Here is a 20277-nt window from a genome sequence, read left to right on the forward strand (position 1 = left end):
ATAAAATAAGATGATGGTCTGTGGCCTATCTCTCAGAAGTCTATAATGCGGGGGCGCCTGGGTGGCGCAGTCGTTAAGCGTCTGCCTTCGGCTCAGGGCGTGATCCCAGAGTTCTGGGATCTTCCGCTGGGAGCCTGCTTCTTCCTCTCCCACTCCCCCTGCTTGTGTTCCCTCTCTTGCTGGCTGTCTCTCTCTGTCAAATAAATAAATAAAATCTTGAAAAAAAAAAAAGTCCATAATGCGGTACTGCTATAAAACCCTTTCCACAGAAAAATAACCAATATGTTCAGTTTGCAGCCTTGTCATCTCAGACAAGGTTTTCATTAAACACCACCTAGCCCCAATACCACAAAATCTACTTGTACACGGGGCACCTGGGTGGCACAGCGGTTAAGCGTCTGCCTTCAGCTCAGGGCGTGATCCCGGCGTTATGGGATCAAGCCCCACATCAGGCTCCTCTGCTGTGAGCCTGCTTCTTCCTCTCCCACTCCCCCTGCTTGTGTTCCCTTTCTCGCTGGCCGTCTCTCTCTGTCAAATAAATAAATAAATAAAATCTTAAAAAAAAAAAAAATCTACTTGTACACAAGAAGTTCATCTTAATATCAGGATCATAAGACTATTCTTCCTTTCTTTTTCTCCTGCAGTATTTTCTTCTTTTGTTAAGAGGACTAGTGTCTCTAATTTAAGACAAATTACTCATTATAGGAACATCATACGGAACCAAAATGTACATACGAAGCTTTCGATCCATTTCTTCACATCTTCTAACTTCATTCACAAATTTCCGCTGGAAAACATTCACATCTGGATTTAACTGCAAAATAAGAACACAATACCACATATTTAAATACTGTATCTACTTTCTGTTTCACAAGTGACACCCTGCAAAGTGAAAATCTAATATTTTGTTTCGGTGTCTGATGCAACACTAACAATAACGGCCCTACTGATCTACATAACCTGCTTCGGGGCCAATCACACCAACTGAAGGTAAAAACCCCTCCCTCACTGTAGCACCATATTGCTGGAATGGAGGCAAATTAGATAAAAGAGTATGGTACAAAATGGTCTCCCCAGGCCAATGTCTCAGTGAGCTCCCCCAGCCAAAAATTTGAGCAACGGATGTAATAGAAGCTTTGCCAGGTTTTCCTTCTCTTCCTTCCCATCAGAAGACACAGAAGGCAAACTTCTCTTATTCTTCCGTCCCAGGATCTTCACTTCCTAGGGGACAGGCTGGTTTATTCATTCATACATCACAAGTAATTTTCAAAGCAATGTGACAGATATTCTGGGAAATACAAACAAAAATAAAACAAGTTCCTACTTACTAAGAAGCCTGCAATCTAATAAAGAAAAAGGATGAACACAATCAATAAGATACCTTGTGATAAATTCCATAAAAGTAATACAGGTAAGGGGTGCCTGGGTGGCTCAGCTGGTTAAGCGTCTGACTCTTGGTTTCGTCTCACATCGTGATCAGGTCAGGCTCTGCACTTAGCGTGGAGTCTGCTTAAGAGTCTCTCACCCTAGGCCATGGCTTGGTTAAACGTTTGCCTTCAGCTCAGGTCATGATCTCAGGGTCCTGGGATCGAGCCCTGTTGAACTCACTGCCCAGTGGGGTGTCTGCTTCTCCCTCTCCCTCTGCACCCCCCACCACTTGTGCTTCTCTCTCCCTGTCTCAAATAAATAAAACCTTTAAATAAAAAAAATAAAGGAGTTAAAAAAAAGATTTTCTCACCCCTTTCCCTTTGCCTCTCCCCCCCACACATGCGCACTCTCTCTAAAATAAATAAATAAAACAAAATTTAAAAAGGTGCTTAAAAGTAATACAAAAATTTTTTTTAAAAAGTAAAGAACTATAGCTACTCACTCAACATTTATAGAGCAACAACTATGCGCCAGGCACTATATTAGGCATCGGTATAAATACAAAAGGATATGTCCAAGCTTTGAGGAGCCATCAGACCCACGGATGAGACAGACACAAACTAATAAATACAATTTATTGTGATAAATGCTATTTTAAAAAAGTAAATATTGTCACCTTCTTATACAATTAAAACATATACCTACCTACCTCATGACTAAGCATTCCACTATTAGGTATTTGCTTAAAAGAAATGAAAACATGTCTACAGAGACTTGTACAAGAATGTTTACAACAGCTTTATTCACAATAGCCACAAACTGGCAATGTTCCAAATATCCAACAACAGGAGAACAGATAAAGACATTGTAGCATATTCATGCAATGGAATACTACTCTGCAATAAGAAGAATCAACTATAGATACACATAAAAACAGACACATCTTAGCATTAGCTTGAGTTAAAGAAGTCAGACATAAGGCTTTGTATCATTCTATTTACATAAAGTTCAAGAACAGACAAAACTATTCTATGATGGTAGAAATCAAAATAGTAGAGAATGACCAGAAGTAGGCACAAGATACCTTTCTGGGCTGATGGAAATATTCTATATCTTGACCGGGGTGGTGTTGGTAAAGGTTTTAAAAATTTACTCTTCATTCATACATACAAGAGTACAAAACTGTACTCTTAAGGTCTATGTATTCCAGTGAATATAAATTTTACATCCATAAAAAATGTGGGGGAAAAAAGAAGGAAAGAAAATGGGAAAAGAATGAAAGAATGAAAGAAAGAAATGAACATATGCAGGAATAACTATGAGAAAAAAATGAGTAAGTGGACAAAAATGTACAAAGGAAACACCTGAGCTGGGACTCTGGGGGATGAGGCAGAGTTCACCAAGCAGAAATAGGCAGAATGAAGCAGAAAGACCATGACAAGTGACTCAGAGACATAAATAAATCATATATTCAGAGAAGGGGAAAAATTGTTCCATAGGCAGAATGGAATCAAATAATCTGATTTTTATTTTTTAAATATTGTATTTATTTATTTGACAGAGAGAGAGACAGCCAGCAAGAGAGGGAACACAAGCAGGGGGAGTGGGAGAGGAAAAAGCAGGCTCCCATGGGAAGAGCCTGACGTGGGGCTCGATCCCAGAACTCCAGGATCACGCCCTGAGCCCAAGGCAGACGCTTAACGACTGAGCCACCCAGGTGCTCCCAAATAATCTGATTTTAAAAAACATTTTTGAAGATTTACTTTTTTGAATAATACTGCATATGAAGAATAAATTGTAAGAGGAATAGACTGATAATGGAGAAACTAGGAAGGACATTATTGGTACTATATTTATTAGAATCTAAGGCAAAAAGCATTATCAGAGATTACAAGAATCACTACAAACAATTTCCAGGGAGATGCAACAATCCTAAACTTGGATGTCTCTAATAAAATGTTTGTTTTTTTCACCGAGAGGCAGTATCTTGACCTTCCATTCAGAAATTTCCACTTCAATAAACATGAAACTGAAGCGAAAGTAGCCACAAGACTCTTGATAACTTTACTGGTTTCATTATCTGTAGGCAAAGCTGAACTGCAGCCAGTGTCAGGTAAGGCGTCCCAAAATACTTGGGAAAGGCATCCTCAAAATATTTCCGAAAGAAATTAACAGAACCACAAGGAGACACTGACAACCCTATGTAGTGGAAAATTTTAAATACAATTTTAAATTATTGATACATTGAGTCTACCAAATATTAGTAAGGACAGAGAAAATGTGAACAACCTAATTAATAAGCTTAACCTAAAATACACACACACACACACACACACACACACACACACACACACATTTTTTATCCCAGCATCCACCAGTTCTCTCTTTAAGAATTCATTATGAAAACTGACCACAAAATAGGTCATACAGCAAATCTCAGTAAAGAACAGGTACTATACAGGAAATGCTCTACAACAATGCAATTAAGTTAGAAATCAATATCAAGGGGCGCTTGGGTGGCTCAGCCGGTTAACATCCAACTCTTGGTTTCAACTCAGTTCATGATCTCAGGGTTGTGAAACCGAGCCCCATCTGTCTCCTTGCTCAGAAAGGAGTCTGTTTGAAGATTCTCTCCCTCTGCCCCTTCCCTCACTAGCACATGCGGACTCAATCTCTCACTCTCTCTCAAATAAATAAATAAATAAATAAATAAATATCTTTTAAAAAAAAAAGAAAGAAAAGAAATCATTATCAAAAAGACAACCTAAGGTGGCTTAGGTGGCACAGGTGGTTAAGTGTCCAACTTCTGGTTTCAGCTCAAGTCATGATCTCAAGGATCATGAGATCAAGACCCACATGGGGCTCTGCACTGCTTAAGACTCTCTCCCAGGGCGTCAGGGTGGCTTAATCGGTTGAGTGTCCGACTCTTGATTTCGGCTTGGCTCAGGTCGTGATCTTGGGGTCACGGGATCAAGCCCCGCACTGGGCTCCACACTCAGCACAGAGTCTCCTTGGGATTCTCTCTCTCCCCCTACCCTTCGCCCACTCTCTCACTCTCTCTCTCTCTAAAATAAATAAATAAAATATTTTTTTAAAAAGGCTCTGTCTCCCTATCCCTCTGGCCCTACCCCTTGGCTCTGTGCATGCACTCTCTCTAAATACATTAAAAAAAAAAAAAAAAAAACCACACCTAAACTACATATTTGGAAATGCTAAAATAGTCCTAAATAATTCATGGCTCAAAGAAGAAACCATAATGAAATTCTTAAGGGTGCCTGCATGGCTCAGTCCTTAAGTGTCCAACTCTTGGTTTCAGCTCAGCTCATGATCTTAAGGCTTTGAGACTGAGCCCCATGTGTGCGCTCAACACGGAGTCTGCTTCAGATTCTTCCTCCCTCTCCCCCCAACTATGCTCCTCTCCCTGCTCATGCTCTGTCTCTCTCTAAAATAAATAAATAAATAAGATCTTTAAAATAAAAAAAAAAGAGAGAGAAAATCTTGAAAAAAAGAAATTCTTAAAATATTTGGAATGGAATGATAATGAAAATGTAAAGACCAGGGGCGCCTGGCTGGCTCAGTAGGTAGATCACATGACTCTTGATCTTGAGGTCATGAGTTTGAGCCCCACATTTGTCGTGGAGCCTACTTAAAAAAAAAAATCTTTTTAAATGTAAAGATCAAACTTTGTGGGATACAGCTAATGTACTATTTAAAAGGAAACTCAGGGGCACCTGGGTGGCACAGTCGGTTAAGCATTCGACTCTTGGTTTCAGCTCAGGCTGTGATCTCAGGGTCGTGAGACTGAGTCCTGTGTTGGGCTCCACGCTCAGCATGAAGTCTGCTTGAAACTCTCTCTCCCTCTGTCCCTCTTTCCTGCCCTCTCTAAAATAAACAAATCTTAAAAAAAAAAAAGGATATTTATAATCATAAATGCATGTAATAGAAAAGACTAAAAATGATTATACTAAGCGTTCAAGAAGTGAGAACAAGGTAACAGGAGGCAGAAAACAACAAAGAGCAGAAATGAAGGAAAGTCCCAGAGAAGATGTACCAAACCAAAAGCTGTTTTTTGGTGTTATTACATTTTAAAATTTTATTATTTACTTATAAGCTGGTTATTTAAAAAGACAAAATAGGGGTGCCTGGGTGGCTCAGTTGGTTAAGTGTCTGCCTTTGGCTCAGGTCATGATCTCGGGGTCCTGGGATCAAGCCCTGTGTCAGGCTCCCTGCTCAGCAGAAAAAAAATAAAAAATTAAATTAAATTTATAAATAAATAAAATAAAATAAAAAAAAAGACAAAACAGACAAAATTTTATAAGACTGAGAGAAGGCATAAATAAATATAAGAATTTAAAAAGGCAACTATAGTGCTTGCTTTGGCAGTGCATATGCTAAAAAAAATTGGAACGATACAGAGAAGATTAGCATGGCTCCTGCACATGGATGAAGCACAAATTCATTAAGTGTTCTGTATAACAAAAAAATAAATAGGCAACTATAGATGGAGATTTTTAAAAATACTAAAATGAACATTATGCCAAAAACTTCTCAGAAAGTTCAGATTAAAACAATTTTCTGGAAAAATATAACTTATCAAAACTGACAAGAAAGAAAAAAAAACAGAATAAGTCTATAATCAGTAAAGAAATTTCAAAATATATCCATCTAAAAATATCAGGCCTAAATCCATCAAAATTCTAGAGAAGAACATGGGCAGCAAACTTTTCAACCTCAGCTGCAGGAACTTCTGGCTAGACATGTCTCCAAAGGCAAGGGAAACAAAGGCAAAAATGAACTACTGGGACTGAATCAAGATAAAAAGCTTCTGCACAGCAGAGGAAACAGTCAACAAAACCAAAAGACACTGACAGAATGGGAGAAGATATTTGCAAATGACATATCAGATAAAGGGCTAGTATCCAAAATCTATAAAGAACTTAATCAAACTCAATACCCAAAGAACAAATAATCCAATTAAGAAATGGGCAGAAGACATGAACAGACACTTCTCCAAAGAAAACATCCAAATGGCCAACAGACACAAGAAAAAATGCTCCAAATCACTCGGCATCAGGGAAATACAAATCAAAACCACAATGAGATACCACCTCACACCAGTAAGAATAGCTAAAATTAACAAGTCAGGAAACAGACGTTGGCGAGGATGCGGAGAAAGGGGAACCCTCCTACACTACTGGGAATGCAAGCTGGTGCAGCCACTGTGGAAAACAGTGTGGAGGTTCCTCAAAAAGTTGAAAATAGAGCTACCCTATGACCCAGTAGTTGCACTATGTAGTGATCTGAAGGGGTATCTGCACCCCAATGTTTATAGCAGCAATGTCCACAACAGCCAAACTATGGAAAGAGCCCAGATGTCCATCGACAGATGAATGGATAAAGATGTGGTATATATGTGTGTACAAACACACACACACACACACACACTGAAATATTACACAGCCATCAAAAAATTGAAATCTTGCCATTTGCAACAACGTGGATGGAACTAGAGGGTATTATGCTAAGCGAAATAAGTCAACAGAGAAAGACAATTATCATATGAGCTCACTGATAAATGGAATTTAAGAAACAAAACAGAGGGTCATAGGAGAAAAGAGGAAAAAATAAAACAAAATGAAACCAGAGAGGGAGACAAACCACAAGAGACTCTTAATCATAGAAAACAAACTGAGGGTTGCTGGAGGGGAGGTAGGTGGAGGGATGGGGTAACTGGATGATAAACATTAGGGAGGGCATGTGATTCAATGAGCACTGGGTGTTATGTAAGACTGATGAATCACAGACCTGTACCTCTGAAACCAATAATACATTATACATTAACAAAGAAAGAAAGAAAGAAAGAAAGAAAGAAAGAAAGAAAGAAAGAAAGAAAGAAAGAAAGAAAGAAAATATCAGGCATAGAGGCGCCTGGCTGGCTCAGTCGGTGGAACGTGCTACTCTTGATCTTGTTGTGAGTTCACGTCTCATGTTAGGCATAGAGCTTACTTAAAAATAGTAATAATAATAAAGAAATAAGAACATCAGGCCTGGAACTTTCATAGATAGTTTCTGCTAATCTTTCAAAGACTAGATAAGCCCAAATCTTTGAACAATTGTCCCAAAGAGGAAAACTGAAGGAATACTCCTGAACTAATAAGTAAGACTGGCCAGTATAAACTTGATACCAGATAAGAATATTTTGAGAAAGGACAATACAAGCCAGTATCAGTTATCGATACAGTAGTCACCCGTTATTCGCAGTTTTAGTTATCTGCAGCCAACTGTAGTCTGGAAGCAAGTGATCCACCTTCTGACATACAGTCAAAAAGTCAATAGTAGCCTAACGCTGTGCCACCACACCTACGTCATTCGCCTCACCGAATGTCCTTACGTAGGCATTTATCCTCTCACATCCTCACAAGAAGGGAGAGTACAGTACAGTAAGATATTTTGAGAGCGACCACATTCATATAACAACTTTCATTACAGTATACTGCTATAATTTTTATATTTTATTATTGTGTTAATCTCTTACTGTGCCTAATTTATTAACTAAACTGTATCATAGGTATATATGTATAGCAAAAAAACAATACATATATATACATAGGGTTTAGTACTATCTGTGATTTCGGGCACCCACAGTGGGTCTTGGAACGTATCCTCCATGGATAAGGAGAGGGACTACTGTATAAGTGAAAAAAATACTAAAACAGTATTAGGAAACTGACCCTCCAAATTCTTTTGAAATATGCCTCATGACCAAGTTGTTTACCCAGGCTTGCAAGGATGATTTTACATTTAAAAAAAACAAAAACTATACAAATGGCCAATAAGCATATGAAAAGACGCTCCACATAATTGGCCATGAGGAAAATGCAAATCAAAACCACTAAGAGATACAACTTCATAGCCATTAGGATGGCTATAATAAAATTTTTAATTTTTTTTTCAGATTTCATTTATTTATTTGAGAGTGAGAGAACACATGCAAGGGGGGCGGTGAGGAGCAGAGGAAGAGGAAAAGGGAGAAGCAGACAGCCCACTGAGCGGGGGGCCCGATGTGGGGCTCGATCCCAGGGCCCTGAGATCATGACCTGAGCCAAAGGCAGATGCTTAATGGACTGAGCCACCCAGGCACCCCTATAATAAAATTTTTTAAATGAAAAATAACAAGTGTTGGTGAGGATGGGAAGAAACGGGAACCCTCGTACATTGCTGGTGGAATGTAAAGGGGTGTGGCTGCTGTGAAAAGCAGTCTGGAGGTTCCTCAAAAAATTAAACACAGAATTACCATATGACCCAGTAATTCCACCTGTACGTAAACACCCAAAAGAAATAAGAACTCAAATATTTGTACACAAAATGCTTACAGCAGCATTACTAACAAGAGCCAAAAAGCAGAAACAACCCAAATATGTTCATCAATTGATGAATGAATAAACAAACAGCAGTATATACGTATGATGGAATATCATTCAGCCATAAAAAGGAATGAAAACCTAACATAAGCTACCATGTTGATGAACCCGGAAAACAATATGCTAAATGAAAGAATCAAGACACCAAAGGCAACATATCATATGATCCCAATTATGTTTAATATCCACAATAGGGAAATCCATAGAGATAGATTAAGTAGTTGGCCAGGGCATGAGGAGTGACTGCTAATGGGTACAGGGCTTCTTTTGAGGGTAATGAAATGTTCTGGAATTAGACAGTGGTGACGGTTGCACAACCCTGCGAATACACTAAAAAACAATGAATTGTACACTGTGAAATGGTGACTTTTTTGGCCTATCTCAATTAAAAAGAACATAGGCAGTAGAGTCAGACAGCCCAGGGGTACAGATCTGTGTGTCCTGGGTAGCTATTTTCATCTATGTCATAGGTACCTAGTGTGGAAAATGAGAATGTTAAGTTCCACCCTTCAAAAGTGGGTTCTACTTCTAAGGGGTGCTGCGAGGAATGCCTACAATAATAATGTAAAAAGCTCAACATGCATCGATCAAAAAAATGCGAACTGTCCTTGCAATTTTAAGTGTTAGACAGTAAGGGACTGAACAGTAGAGAAGAAGTTATGTCAAAGAGAAGAGTGGATGAGGGAACAGATGAGTCACAGAAGATTTTGAGTGGGGAAAATGTCTTATTCAATTGTCTCTGTAAAACCCAGAGTGTTATCTTTTGCAGAGAATATAGATAACAACTCTATAGCTCTCCTTATATCCGAAACTGAAATTCATTTTAATATGTTGCACATTTTCACAGGAAAAATAGATACAAAAAAAAGGTACAGATACAAACTGCAACATGGATGAATCTTGAAAACATGCCAGATTAAAGAAGCCAATCACAAAAGACATATTATTTGATTCTATTGACATGAAATGTTCAGAATAAGCAAATCCATAGAAATAGAAAGCAGATTAGTGGCTGTCAGGGGGTGGAAGGGGGAGGGGGACTGGGAGGAAATGGGCAATGACTGTTAATGGGTTCAGGGTTTCCTGTCAGGGTAATAAAGATTCTAAAACTGACGGTGGTGATGGTTGTATAACTCTGTGAATATACTAAAAACCATTGCATTATATACTTTGAATGGACAAATTATACGGTATGTGAACTGTATCTCAGTAATACTGTTTAAAAAAGACAGTAGGAAAAAAAATCTGGATATGTAATGTACCAAATTAATAGATTAAAGGAAAAAACATAACCTCAATAAATGAAGAAAAGGCATCCCATGAAATTCCACAATCATTTGTGGCAATAAAATCAGAAATCGAGGGGCGCCTACGTGGCTCAGTCGTTAAGCGTCTGCCTTTGGCTCAGGGCGTGATCCCGGCGTTCTGGGATCGAGCCCCGCATCAGGCTCCTCGGCCGGGAGACTGCTTCTTCCTCTCTCACTCCTCCTGCTTGTGTTCCCTCTCTCACTGGCTGTCTCTCTCTGTCATATAAATAAATAAAATCTTTAAAAAAAAAATCAGAAATTGAAAGGAATCTGAATAATTTAATAGAATTTTCCAAAAACTTAAGAGTAAACATCTTACTTAAATTGTCAAATACTGGGGCGCCTGGCTGGCTCAGCTGCAAGAGCACGTGACTCTTGATCTTGGGGTCGCTGAGTTGAAGCCCCACGTTGGGTGTAGAGATTCCTTAAATAAATAAGTAAACTTAAAAAACTTAATAAAAATTAATTTGTGGGGGCGCCTGGGTGGCGCAGTCGTTAAGCGTCTGCCTTCGGCTCAGGGCGTGATCCCAGCGTTCTGGGATTGAGCCCCACATCAGGCTTCTCTGCTGGGAGCCTGCTTCTTCCTCTCCCACTCCCCCTGCTTGTGTTCCCTCTCTCGCTGGCTGTCTCTCTCTGTCAAATAAATAAATAAAATCTTAAAAAAAAATTAATTTGTGAAATACTAAAAAGATTCCCCTTAAACTCAGGAGCATAGATAAGGATGCCATCTGACAGATACATAGCCTTACTTCCTTATTAACAACAATCCCAATTTTCTTCAAGGCAGTGACTGCTCAGTTGAAAAACCACTTTCCCCAGACTCCCCTGCAGCTAGACTATGCCATAATTCTGGTCAACAAAAATTAGGAAAGTCTCCTGAGGATTTCTGAGGTTTTTTTTTTTTGTTTTTTTTTGTTTTTTTTAAATAAGTACTTTTCCTTCTTTCCTGCACTTACTTCTTCTTGCCTAGAATATGGACATAATACCTGAAGCTTTGGTGGTCATCAACGAGGACAAAAGCCAAATGCTCAAAGATGGCAAAAAAGAGATATAGAGGGCGCCTGGGGGGGTTCAGTCGGTTAGGCGTCTGCCTTCAACTCAGATCATGATCTCAGGGTCTTGGAATCAAGCCCACATCGGGCTCCCCAAATCAGTGGGGAGTCTGCTTCTCCCTCTCTTTCTGCTCGCTCTCACTCTCTCTCTCTCAAATAAATAAATAGAATCATTAAAAAAAAAAAAAGGTGGTTCGCCTATCCCACCCTGCTTTAAAAAAAGAGAGAGAGAGATAAAATGATCTTAAGACACTGATGATAGCGTGAAGCTGGGCTTCCTGTTTCACAAGAAAAGTACACCCCTATCACTGGGTTTTCAGTTACATACAGCTGAACACAATCCTAACCAGTATTAGTTTGCTGTTACTCTTCTTCAACATGTTAGTAAAAGCCCTAATGTATATGGTAAAATAAGAAAAAAAAAAGGAATAAGAACTTGAAAGGAAAAAACAGTCTACTCTCCAATGGTGAAGTAAAAAGGATTATATCAAATGTAGCAAAATGTGAACAACTGGTGAATCTACATCAGAGTATTCAGCCTTGAAATTCTTCAAAATAAGTATTTAGGGCAAAGAATACTGATGAGCAAAAAAGAACAATGAATTCTGTGTGACAACATATACCATAAACAAAGGGAAAAGACAAGCCAAGTTATCAGTAAAGGATTAGAAAAAGATTAGCTTCCAGAATACGTGACGAACTTTTACACATTCTACAAGTCAGTAAGTAAGACAAGCAACCCAACAGAAAAACAAGCAGATGATACGGACAACACATTCATGGGAAATGAAACCCGTTATGTCCATTAAACAGATACAAAGATACCCAGTGTACACATCAAGAAAACCCCAATAAAAACAAAAAATATAGCACTTCACACCCATCATATCGCCAAATTCATTAAGCTTGACACAGAGGTACTAACACAATTATAAAGCGACAGGGAACTCTCAACCAGCAACAGAAGTTTGGGCAGGTATGACACTGTCAAGTACACTCTGACCACCCCTAATAGTTAAAGACGCGCACCATACTCAACAACGCCCTTCTTAGTTATAATCCCTGTGGCGGCAGCAAGTCCGGGAGATCGATACTCTTTACTCAGTAACACTAGGATATCATTTGCCTTTTTCATCCTCACTGTCTCATGAGTGTTCAGTGAAGTCTTCTAGAGGCTCATGCTATAGGTCACCGCCAGATGACTGCAGAAGCAGATATGAGAACTCAGTTGTCTTCTATTAATTCAGACATTCAAGAGATTTTCACAAATGTAAAAGCAATGCCACTCTTCTATTTTTTTTTTGTTTTGGAAAATATAGTTATTTTTCATAAAAATGTTATTTATGATAACACACAGGTTTATTATTGTGATTTTTTTAATAAATAAGTATTTTAAGCATATCTCAGTTTTAATTTCCAATACGATAAATATTGATATAACTCACATAAAAGCTCACATTGCTATAACTCACACAAAAGCTCTTTGGGGTCCTCAACCATGTTTTCAGAGTGTAAAGAGGCCCTTAGACCAAAAAGTTTGAGAACCGCTGCCCTGGAGAAACTATCACACGTGTATACCAGGAGACATATACAAGAATCTTCCTTGCAACACTGTAATAGCAAAGAACTGTTCACCATCAGAAGGAAAAACAATAGACTGTGTATAAAATAACTATATAGCCATTTAAAGAAATGAACTAGGGCGCCTGGATGGCTCAGTCGGTTAAGTGGTAAGCATCTGCCTTAGGCTCAGGTTGTGATCCTGGGGTGCTGGTATCAAGTCCTGAATCGGGCTCCCTCTTCCTCTGCCTCTGCTTCTGTGTCTCATGAATAAATAAATAAAATCTTAAAAAAATAAATAAATAAATAAATAATGAAAAAATGAGCTAGCGCTACCTGTAAGGCACGGCCAAATTTCACAAATAATGAATTTAAAAGGCACGGTGCTGGAGGATATATACAATGTACATGCATATAGTTTTAAAATATGCAAAATCTTACTAGTATATATGATTATTTAGTGATACATATATACACAGAAAAAGTAAAAAAAACACGTGGGAATGATAAAAGTAAAAACTGGGGCACATGGCTGGCTTAGTAGGTAGAGCATGTGACTCTTGGTCTCGGGTTCGTGAGTTCAAGCCCCATGTTGGACACAGAGCTTACTTTAAAAAAAAAAAAAAGCAAATATCATTGCAGAGGTTACCTCTGGGGAGATGGGGAGAGAAATTGCACAGAGGAAGGATACGCAGAAGTCTTCTATTATATGTGGAATGTTAGTAGAAACACAGGTATTCATTATATTATTCCCTATAATTTTTTGTATGATTGCAATACATCACAGTAAAGATTAAGAATGCTAAATAGATACAATGGGTATTAGGAGGGAGAAGACACCATAGGACCAAATGAAGGACTGCAAATTAAGGGTGACTTAGGTTTGTAGTTCTAGAGAACTGGAAGAATATCGATGCCTTAGCTCTAATTTAGGAAGTCAGGATGAAGAAATAGTTTGGGAACAGGTAAGGTGGTGGGATTTAGACATGCTACCAGGAGAAGCAGAGATGATAAAATTCCTAGAGAATTGTAAATCTAAGGATTGTGTTTGGGAGCTGTCAGGGCCAGAGATACAGATTTGGGACTCACTGAATAAAGATGGAAGATCTGAGAATAGATGAGATCATCAAAAAAGGTGATAAAGGGAGATGAGGGTATGGAGAAGCTTATTCAGAGAGAGCAGAGGAGAGAGCTTGGGGAACAGACACAGAGGACCATGGTGGAGAAGATAACAGAAAGGCTAGGGGAAGATGGCAGTGAGCCCTCAGAAAGATCAGAGAAGGAATTAGAGTCAGGTAAGAGAACATTCGAAGAAAGAAGGTACAAAAAGTTTCAAAGAGAATAAAGAATGTACTAGGTCACCGGATTATACTTGTATAATTTCAGTGTGCCAATTTCAGGAAGCCAATATTGATTAATCCCAACCCTTTCACACCACTCCTCCATTCGTTCCAACAAAAGCTGATTATTTTGTATGTGGACACTAAAGATACAATGATTGTCTCTGTCTTCGTGGTCCTAAGATCACAGTAGAAGAGAAAGACTAATCAATTACTAACACTGATGAATGTAAAATCACAACTACAATGGATGCTATCAATGGGAGTACATGGAACTTTGAGACTGCATAATTAGGGAATTATTAACTCCTTCCTCCTTTCAGCAGTGTATATTGTGCCTTCCTGAACAGACTATAAGCCCCTGAGGACATACTTTTCTATACTCTTATATTGTTGATTTTCTTTTGATCTTTTCTAAGTGCTTAGCATAATGCTTCAAAATAATGGGTATTTAGCATATGCTTACTTATACATCTGTAACGGGATGCATCAGATTTTTTTTTTAAGATTTTATTTATTTATTTGACAGAGAGAGAGAGACAGCCAGAGAGAGAGGGAACACAAGCAGGGGGAGTGGGAGAGGAAGAAGCAGGCTCCCAGCGGAGCAGGAAGCCTGATGCGGGGCTCGATCCCAGGACTCTGGGATCATGCCCTGAGCCGAAGGCAGATGCTTAACGATTGAGCCACCCAGGCGCCCCAGGGATGCATCAGATTTTGTAATAAACATGTCCTATTGTATGGAAGAGCTATGACATTTTTTTTAATAACTTGCTATGGGTGTTAAAGAGGCCAAAAGCAAAGTGTAAGCCTTGAAAAGGTTAGCTTGGTGTCCTCTACCTGCATCTCAAGCCATTACCTTGCGACTGCTTAGGGTTATTCTCAAAGAGGGAGCTAGTAAAATCACAGAAAGATTGGGACAAAACATTCTCACCTCTAGAGAGACAACTCAAAAGTACACTCTACCAATAGTAAGCCAGTGCTATACTGTTATTTTTGCAAATAAAAAGCAAAACATTCATTATAAGGCAATTAGCCCTGACAAGAAAAAGTGTTCAGCAGTTTTCAAGAAGCAGCCCCACAACTACTTACATCACGAAATTGAACCTTTCCCAGTTCTCCTAGTTCACTGACGCAACAATAAGCAGCTTCTGACTGTAGAAAGAGCTGGGCCAGCGTCATCTCTTCACTCCGGAAAAGCTCCCCCATGGTGGCAGAAAGTGCCAGTCAACAGAGTACCTGAATTTCTCTCCAACCTAAAGCAAAAAGAGAAAACTGCATTACCAAAAGCGCTAAGAGCAAACACCACAACAGCAAGGCTCTTTTGTTTTGCATTTCATATCTTCCACCCCACGTAGACAGATCTTTAACATCCTGCTTATAAGGATGGAAAGGAGAAATTGCGAAAGGCTGTTACTAAATCCTCTCCAGCAGAGTACCTGATGAAAAGTCACTTCCTTCACAGTCAACGTCAGGATCAAATGACAATATTTTGGGGCGTCTCAATACATAAGAATGTATCCAGGTTAAAAACAGGAACTGGGATTCCCAAACAGCTCTTTAAATACCCTGGACAGGGTATTATGAGGCAGTGATGTTCACACTGCATGACCTTTTTTTGGCTTGTGTCAGGAAACAAACAGAAGAGACCTAGATTACCCTCTCATAAAGGATGTCTTCGTTGAGACTAGTTTTATAACCCCTACTGCCCGTTTCTAACTGCTGGAGTTCCAGCACTACCTTAGAGCTATGGGTACCTTAAAGGGTTTAACCTTCCAACTCCTCAGGAAACACCATTTTCTCCCTAAGGAATCTGAACACGTCAGCATTATCTCAAAAAAAAAAAAAAAAAAAAAAAGCGGGGGGGGGGGTACCTGGCTGGTTTAGTCAGTACAGCATGTGACTCTTGATCTCAGGGTCATGAGTTCAAGACCCATACTGGGTGTGGAACCCACTTAAAAAAAAAAAAAAAAGCCTGCTTGCATATTAAGCTCAATTTCAAGTCCAGCATGACAGGAATACGTTGATAATGACAAAGCAGTTTTATCAAACCACAGAGAATGAGCTTGCCACCTCCATAGCTTTCAATTTCTAATCCCCACCTTCAAGATTAATTACATTCTTCCATCTGTTAAAGCTTCTCATGAATGAGCCAATAAAGGTTTCATTTTAGGGCTGTCTTATCCTTGGCCGGTATGAAAGACAACGGCGCTATCAGTGGTCCTGAAACTGCAATTATTTATTCTCAATCAGCTATTGTGAGGCACAGACTGTACCCTATCTAAACTCAGCAAACCGTACAGTATTTTTAGTACCATGAGGGCATCCATACTGATAGGTAAAACTGACATCAAAGGAAGAGTTACTGTTCTGCAAGGCTGGAAGACATTTTGAGAACTCTGAATGACAAAACCTTTGTGCATTTGATGTTCAAGGCAGCAAAACAACACACTCAGACATAAGCAAGGATTTAAGAGATTATGTAGCCTGCCTTTAAAATTGTCTATACCTGAATCGCCCACAACAGCTGTTACCAGCCCTCCCACAGCCTCCCCCAAACAAGAATAGATTCCACAACCTCTAAAGCAGGTAAAATTATGCCTCATCAGCATAGCTCAGGGGCTGCCAATAATGACAGCCTCCAAAGTTGCCTCCCTCCTTCTGTTCTTTAATGATTACAAGTCTGCCTAGAACATCTCTATCTCACTGGAGCCAAAGAGAAAACTAAACAGGCCAAAGCAATTCGGGGGTAAGAGGATGTCACAAAACAAAATATGAAGAAATATTAATTCTGCACAAGATGAGTACAAATAAAGCGCCCAGCCTCACTATTGTCATCCAGTCCTCGCCTCCTACGAGGTATTCAAATTCACCTGCTTCATTTCCTGTCTACCCAGTGAGAAAGCAGGAATTCTCTGAAGCCAAGCACACCTACCACCATAAATGGGGATTAAAGTGGGGGGAGGAATCATCAAATTGGGAGCCCCTTTAAGAAGCCCCCCAAATTCTTCTGCCTACCAGTAACCTTCTGTTCCTCCGCCTACGCCTTAAAATGGGGGAAGGGTCCAGGGCCTCCAAAAAGGAGTGAACCTCCGGTTCCCCTGCCCACAGGAGGGGTGCCCAAAGGGGGTGAACCCCTGTTTTCCTCTCACAGACCCAAGATCCCTGCTAATTCCTTTGACAAATGGGGAGGCTAGTAGAAGATTTCCCATGAGCTTCCGAGGCCTCTCCCTGCCGCGCAGTACCTACATCCCCCGCTCACCTTCAGCCCCGGGCCCGGCCGCAGCCAAAGCAGCCGCCCTAGACCAAGCCCGCAGCTTCAGCGGCTCGGGACATCAGCGCTCGACGTGCGTGCGTCCGCAAAGCCCTGCCCCCGCGCAGCCGCCGGCTCCGCCCCCATGATGACCTCATTGCAGTCAGCCAATGGGGTAGGTCTGGGTAGGCTGCCGCAGTGCAGAGTCGAGGGGGCGCGGGCAAGACCCTGAGCGCTAACGCCATCTTGTTCCCGGGGCTGTGCCGCCCGGCCCCGCGGGGCGGGGTTATCTGTGCGGGCTGCTGGTGCGGGTGCTCGAGGCCCTCAGCCTGTATGCCCTTCAGAATCCCTTCTCCCTAACCCCTACCCTGGAACCTGGGCTACCTGCTTTCTTTCTTTTCATATCCAAAAAATTAATTCACAACTTTTTTTCCTCGAGGAAAGTAACATCAAGGAAGGGGAGACATCATTATGAAATGACCTGAGAGCTGAAGGAGAGCTTAGTAAAAGCGCTTACGGTCCAGTCTCTTCTACATTACACACACACATTTTCCTTGTTTTACGGAAGAGAACATTTAAGCCCCAGAGTGAGCAATGCCTTGCTAAGATCCGTAGTAGAGCCTTGAACAGGGGCTCACTGACTTATGTATGGAAAAGCCCTTTTTAGGAAGGTACTTGGTTAAGTCCCTTCTAGCAAGGGTTCAGGGTCTATTTTTCTCCAATTAATGAGAAAATCCCCATAAGACTCTCTGTTGTGACAGTCAATTTTTATCTTGTTCGGTGGATTCCTGCAGGCCCATTTGACCACGTAAGGGATTTCTATTCCTCAAAAAATTTTAAAGAATAACTTAAGTTTTTTAAAATGCAAAAGTGGGGCACCTGGATGGCTAAGTTAGTTAATCGTCCGCCTTTGGCTAGGGTCATGATCCCAGGGTCGGGGGATGGAGCCCCATGTCGTGGTCCCTGCCTCTCCCTCCGACTCTGCCTCTGCCCCTCCCCCTGTTTGTGTTCACGCGCGCTCTCTCTCACTAATAAATAAAATCTTTAAAAAAAAATAAAATGCAAAAGTGATGCTGATACAGGAAACAAATGCAAAAGAAAAATTAAATTTCCTTACTATCTACAGCCCACCAACAAGTCCCTGAGACAGGCAGAATAACATTCGTTTAGGAACTCAGCTGCAACGATGTTAATACTTTGCTAAGGGCAAAAGGCAATCTTAGCCTGACCCCAGGATCCTGTGAGTCTACTTTAACATATAAAAATTCCTTTGGAAACCTCTTTTATCTCTATCCCCCAAGATACGTGTTGGCAATCATCCCCCAAGCATATGACCAACCAATATACATCTGAAGGGTCTTGTGACTAAGGTTTTATTAGTAATAAATGATATTTTCCTAACAGTAACTAGCCCTCTCAAGGTCCTAGAAACATTCCTTCCAAATTCCTTAGAGACAATACTATCCCTAACCCCGTCCCAACTTGAAAGTAAATAATGGGCCACTCCTCATGACCCCATTGCAGCTCTTTCTGCCCACAGGTCCTGTCCCCATGCTTTAATAAAACCACCTTTTTGCACCAAAGACGTCTCAAGAATTCTTTCTTGGCCATCAGCTCCGAACCCTAAAATTTCCTACATCGATGCTAACTACTACTTATAAAAACGCCCTTCTCAAATACTGATATCGACTCCCTAAGGAGGAGTAGGGATCCCAAATCATTTGCAGTAACCAGAGCTGTATCAGGATAAACTCGGAAAACCAGTTTTTCAGGCTCCGTGGGTGGTGGAACCCTATTGAGATTCAAGTGTAATGAGGGAGATACTTCAGTTAAAAACCTGATGTTGGTAATTTTGTCTACCTGGCAAAAACATCAATCCTGCTTTACCAGCCTAACCGAAATAATGAAGGGCAAAAATGGAGGTTTTAATTTCAATTTTCTAACTCATGTTGTTAGTGAAGATATAACTTGACTCCATTCCGATTTAGTTGAGAAGCAGCACCTTGGAGAGGCCCAACCCCTCCCCTTTCCTGTGATCTTCAATGTCCCCTAGCTGTCTCAACTTTCCTGGCAGGACAGATAGAGACCCACACTTGAAAGCCTGCCAAGTTTTAGAAAACTATTACACAATGACTGTCATTTCCTTCCTCTGAGACTTAAACTCCCCCCCCCCCCCACTTTTAAAAGAAAAGCCTCAGAGTCAGCTTGCTAACCACAAATTTTTTGTACTCCACCTTTAAGACAGACTTTCATCTGGACTCACCTCAGTCCTCTTGAACTCTCTTTTTTCATGGTTTCCTTGAAAGTACATCCTCTCAAGAGTTCCTTTTCTGGCTCCTTTCATCTCCTGCCATCAATCTTTCTCCAGTGTTCCATTCCCTCCATGCTTTCTTCCTTGGCAGTCCTACTTCTTGCTGGGTGTAAATGTCTATGTGTGGGACTCACACCTATTTTTCCATCCACCTCCCTTCTCCAAGGCTTCCAGATGGAATTTCAAACTGCCTGAATAATGCCATTCTGGTAACAAATGCCTGCTGAGGGCCTGACACATGGCAAACATGGTGTTACCTGCTGGGGATAGGAAAAATAAAACAGACACACTTCCTATCTTAGAGGGGCTCACAGTTCAGTGAGAAATAAAGTTCCAATAATTATAAGAGAGAGAGATGAGTGCGATGGTTCATACTTACTATGTGACAGGCACTTTTCTAAGTGTTTTGTAAATAGGAATTCATATAATCCTCTTAACAATACAAGGAGGCAGATACTAGTATTATTCCCATTTAATAGATGATATGGTCTGGGGCACCTGGCTGGCTCAATCAGTAAAACATGTGACTCTTGATCTCAGGGTCATGAGTTCAAGCCCCACACTGGGTGTAGAGATTACTTAAATAAATAAATATTTCTTAAAAAATAAAATAAAATATTTTTTTTAAAAAATAGATGATATGATGAAATTGAGGCACAATAATTTGC

General features: G+C 40.3%; 1 protein-coding gene and 1 non-coding gene across 6 annotated transcripts in view; one reads left to right on the forward strand and one right to left on the reverse strand.

Moving 5' to 3' along the window:
* The window catches only part of ATP6V0A1 (ATPase H+ transporting V0 subunit a1), a 57650-nt gene extending 40189 nt beyond the window's left edge, over positions 1-17461 (reverse strand). For all 5 annotated transcript variants that reach the window (XM_045781760.2, XM_087854370.1, XM_045781759.2 and 2 more), the window contains exons 1-3: positions 17308-17461; positions 15138-15301; positions 736-814 (exon numbers count right to left, since the gene is read on the reverse strand). In XM_045781760.2, the coding sequence (XP_045637716.1) occupies positions 736-814; positions 15138-15254 (196 nt within the window). In that variant the 5' untranslated portion in view covers positions 15255-15301; positions 17308-17461. The remainder of the gene's footprint in view (positions 1-735; positions 815-15137; positions 15302-17307) is intronic.
* LOC123781972 (U6 spliceosomal RNA) lies at positions 5736-5846 on the forward strand. Its single transcript, XR_006776849.2, has one exon. It is a non-coding gene; the product is annotated as a U6 spliceosomal RNA (small nuclear RNA).
* Positions 17462-20277: the final 2816 nt, after the last annotated feature.

The sequence above is a fragment of the Ursus americanus genome, chromosome 23, assembly GCF_024610735.1.
Source record: "Ursus americanus isolate L20-20 chromosome 23, mUrsAme1.1.p, whole genome shotgun sequence".
Classification (NCBI taxonomy): domain Eukaryota; kingdom Metazoa; phylum Chordata; class Mammalia; order Carnivora; family Ursidae; genus Ursus; species Ursus americanus.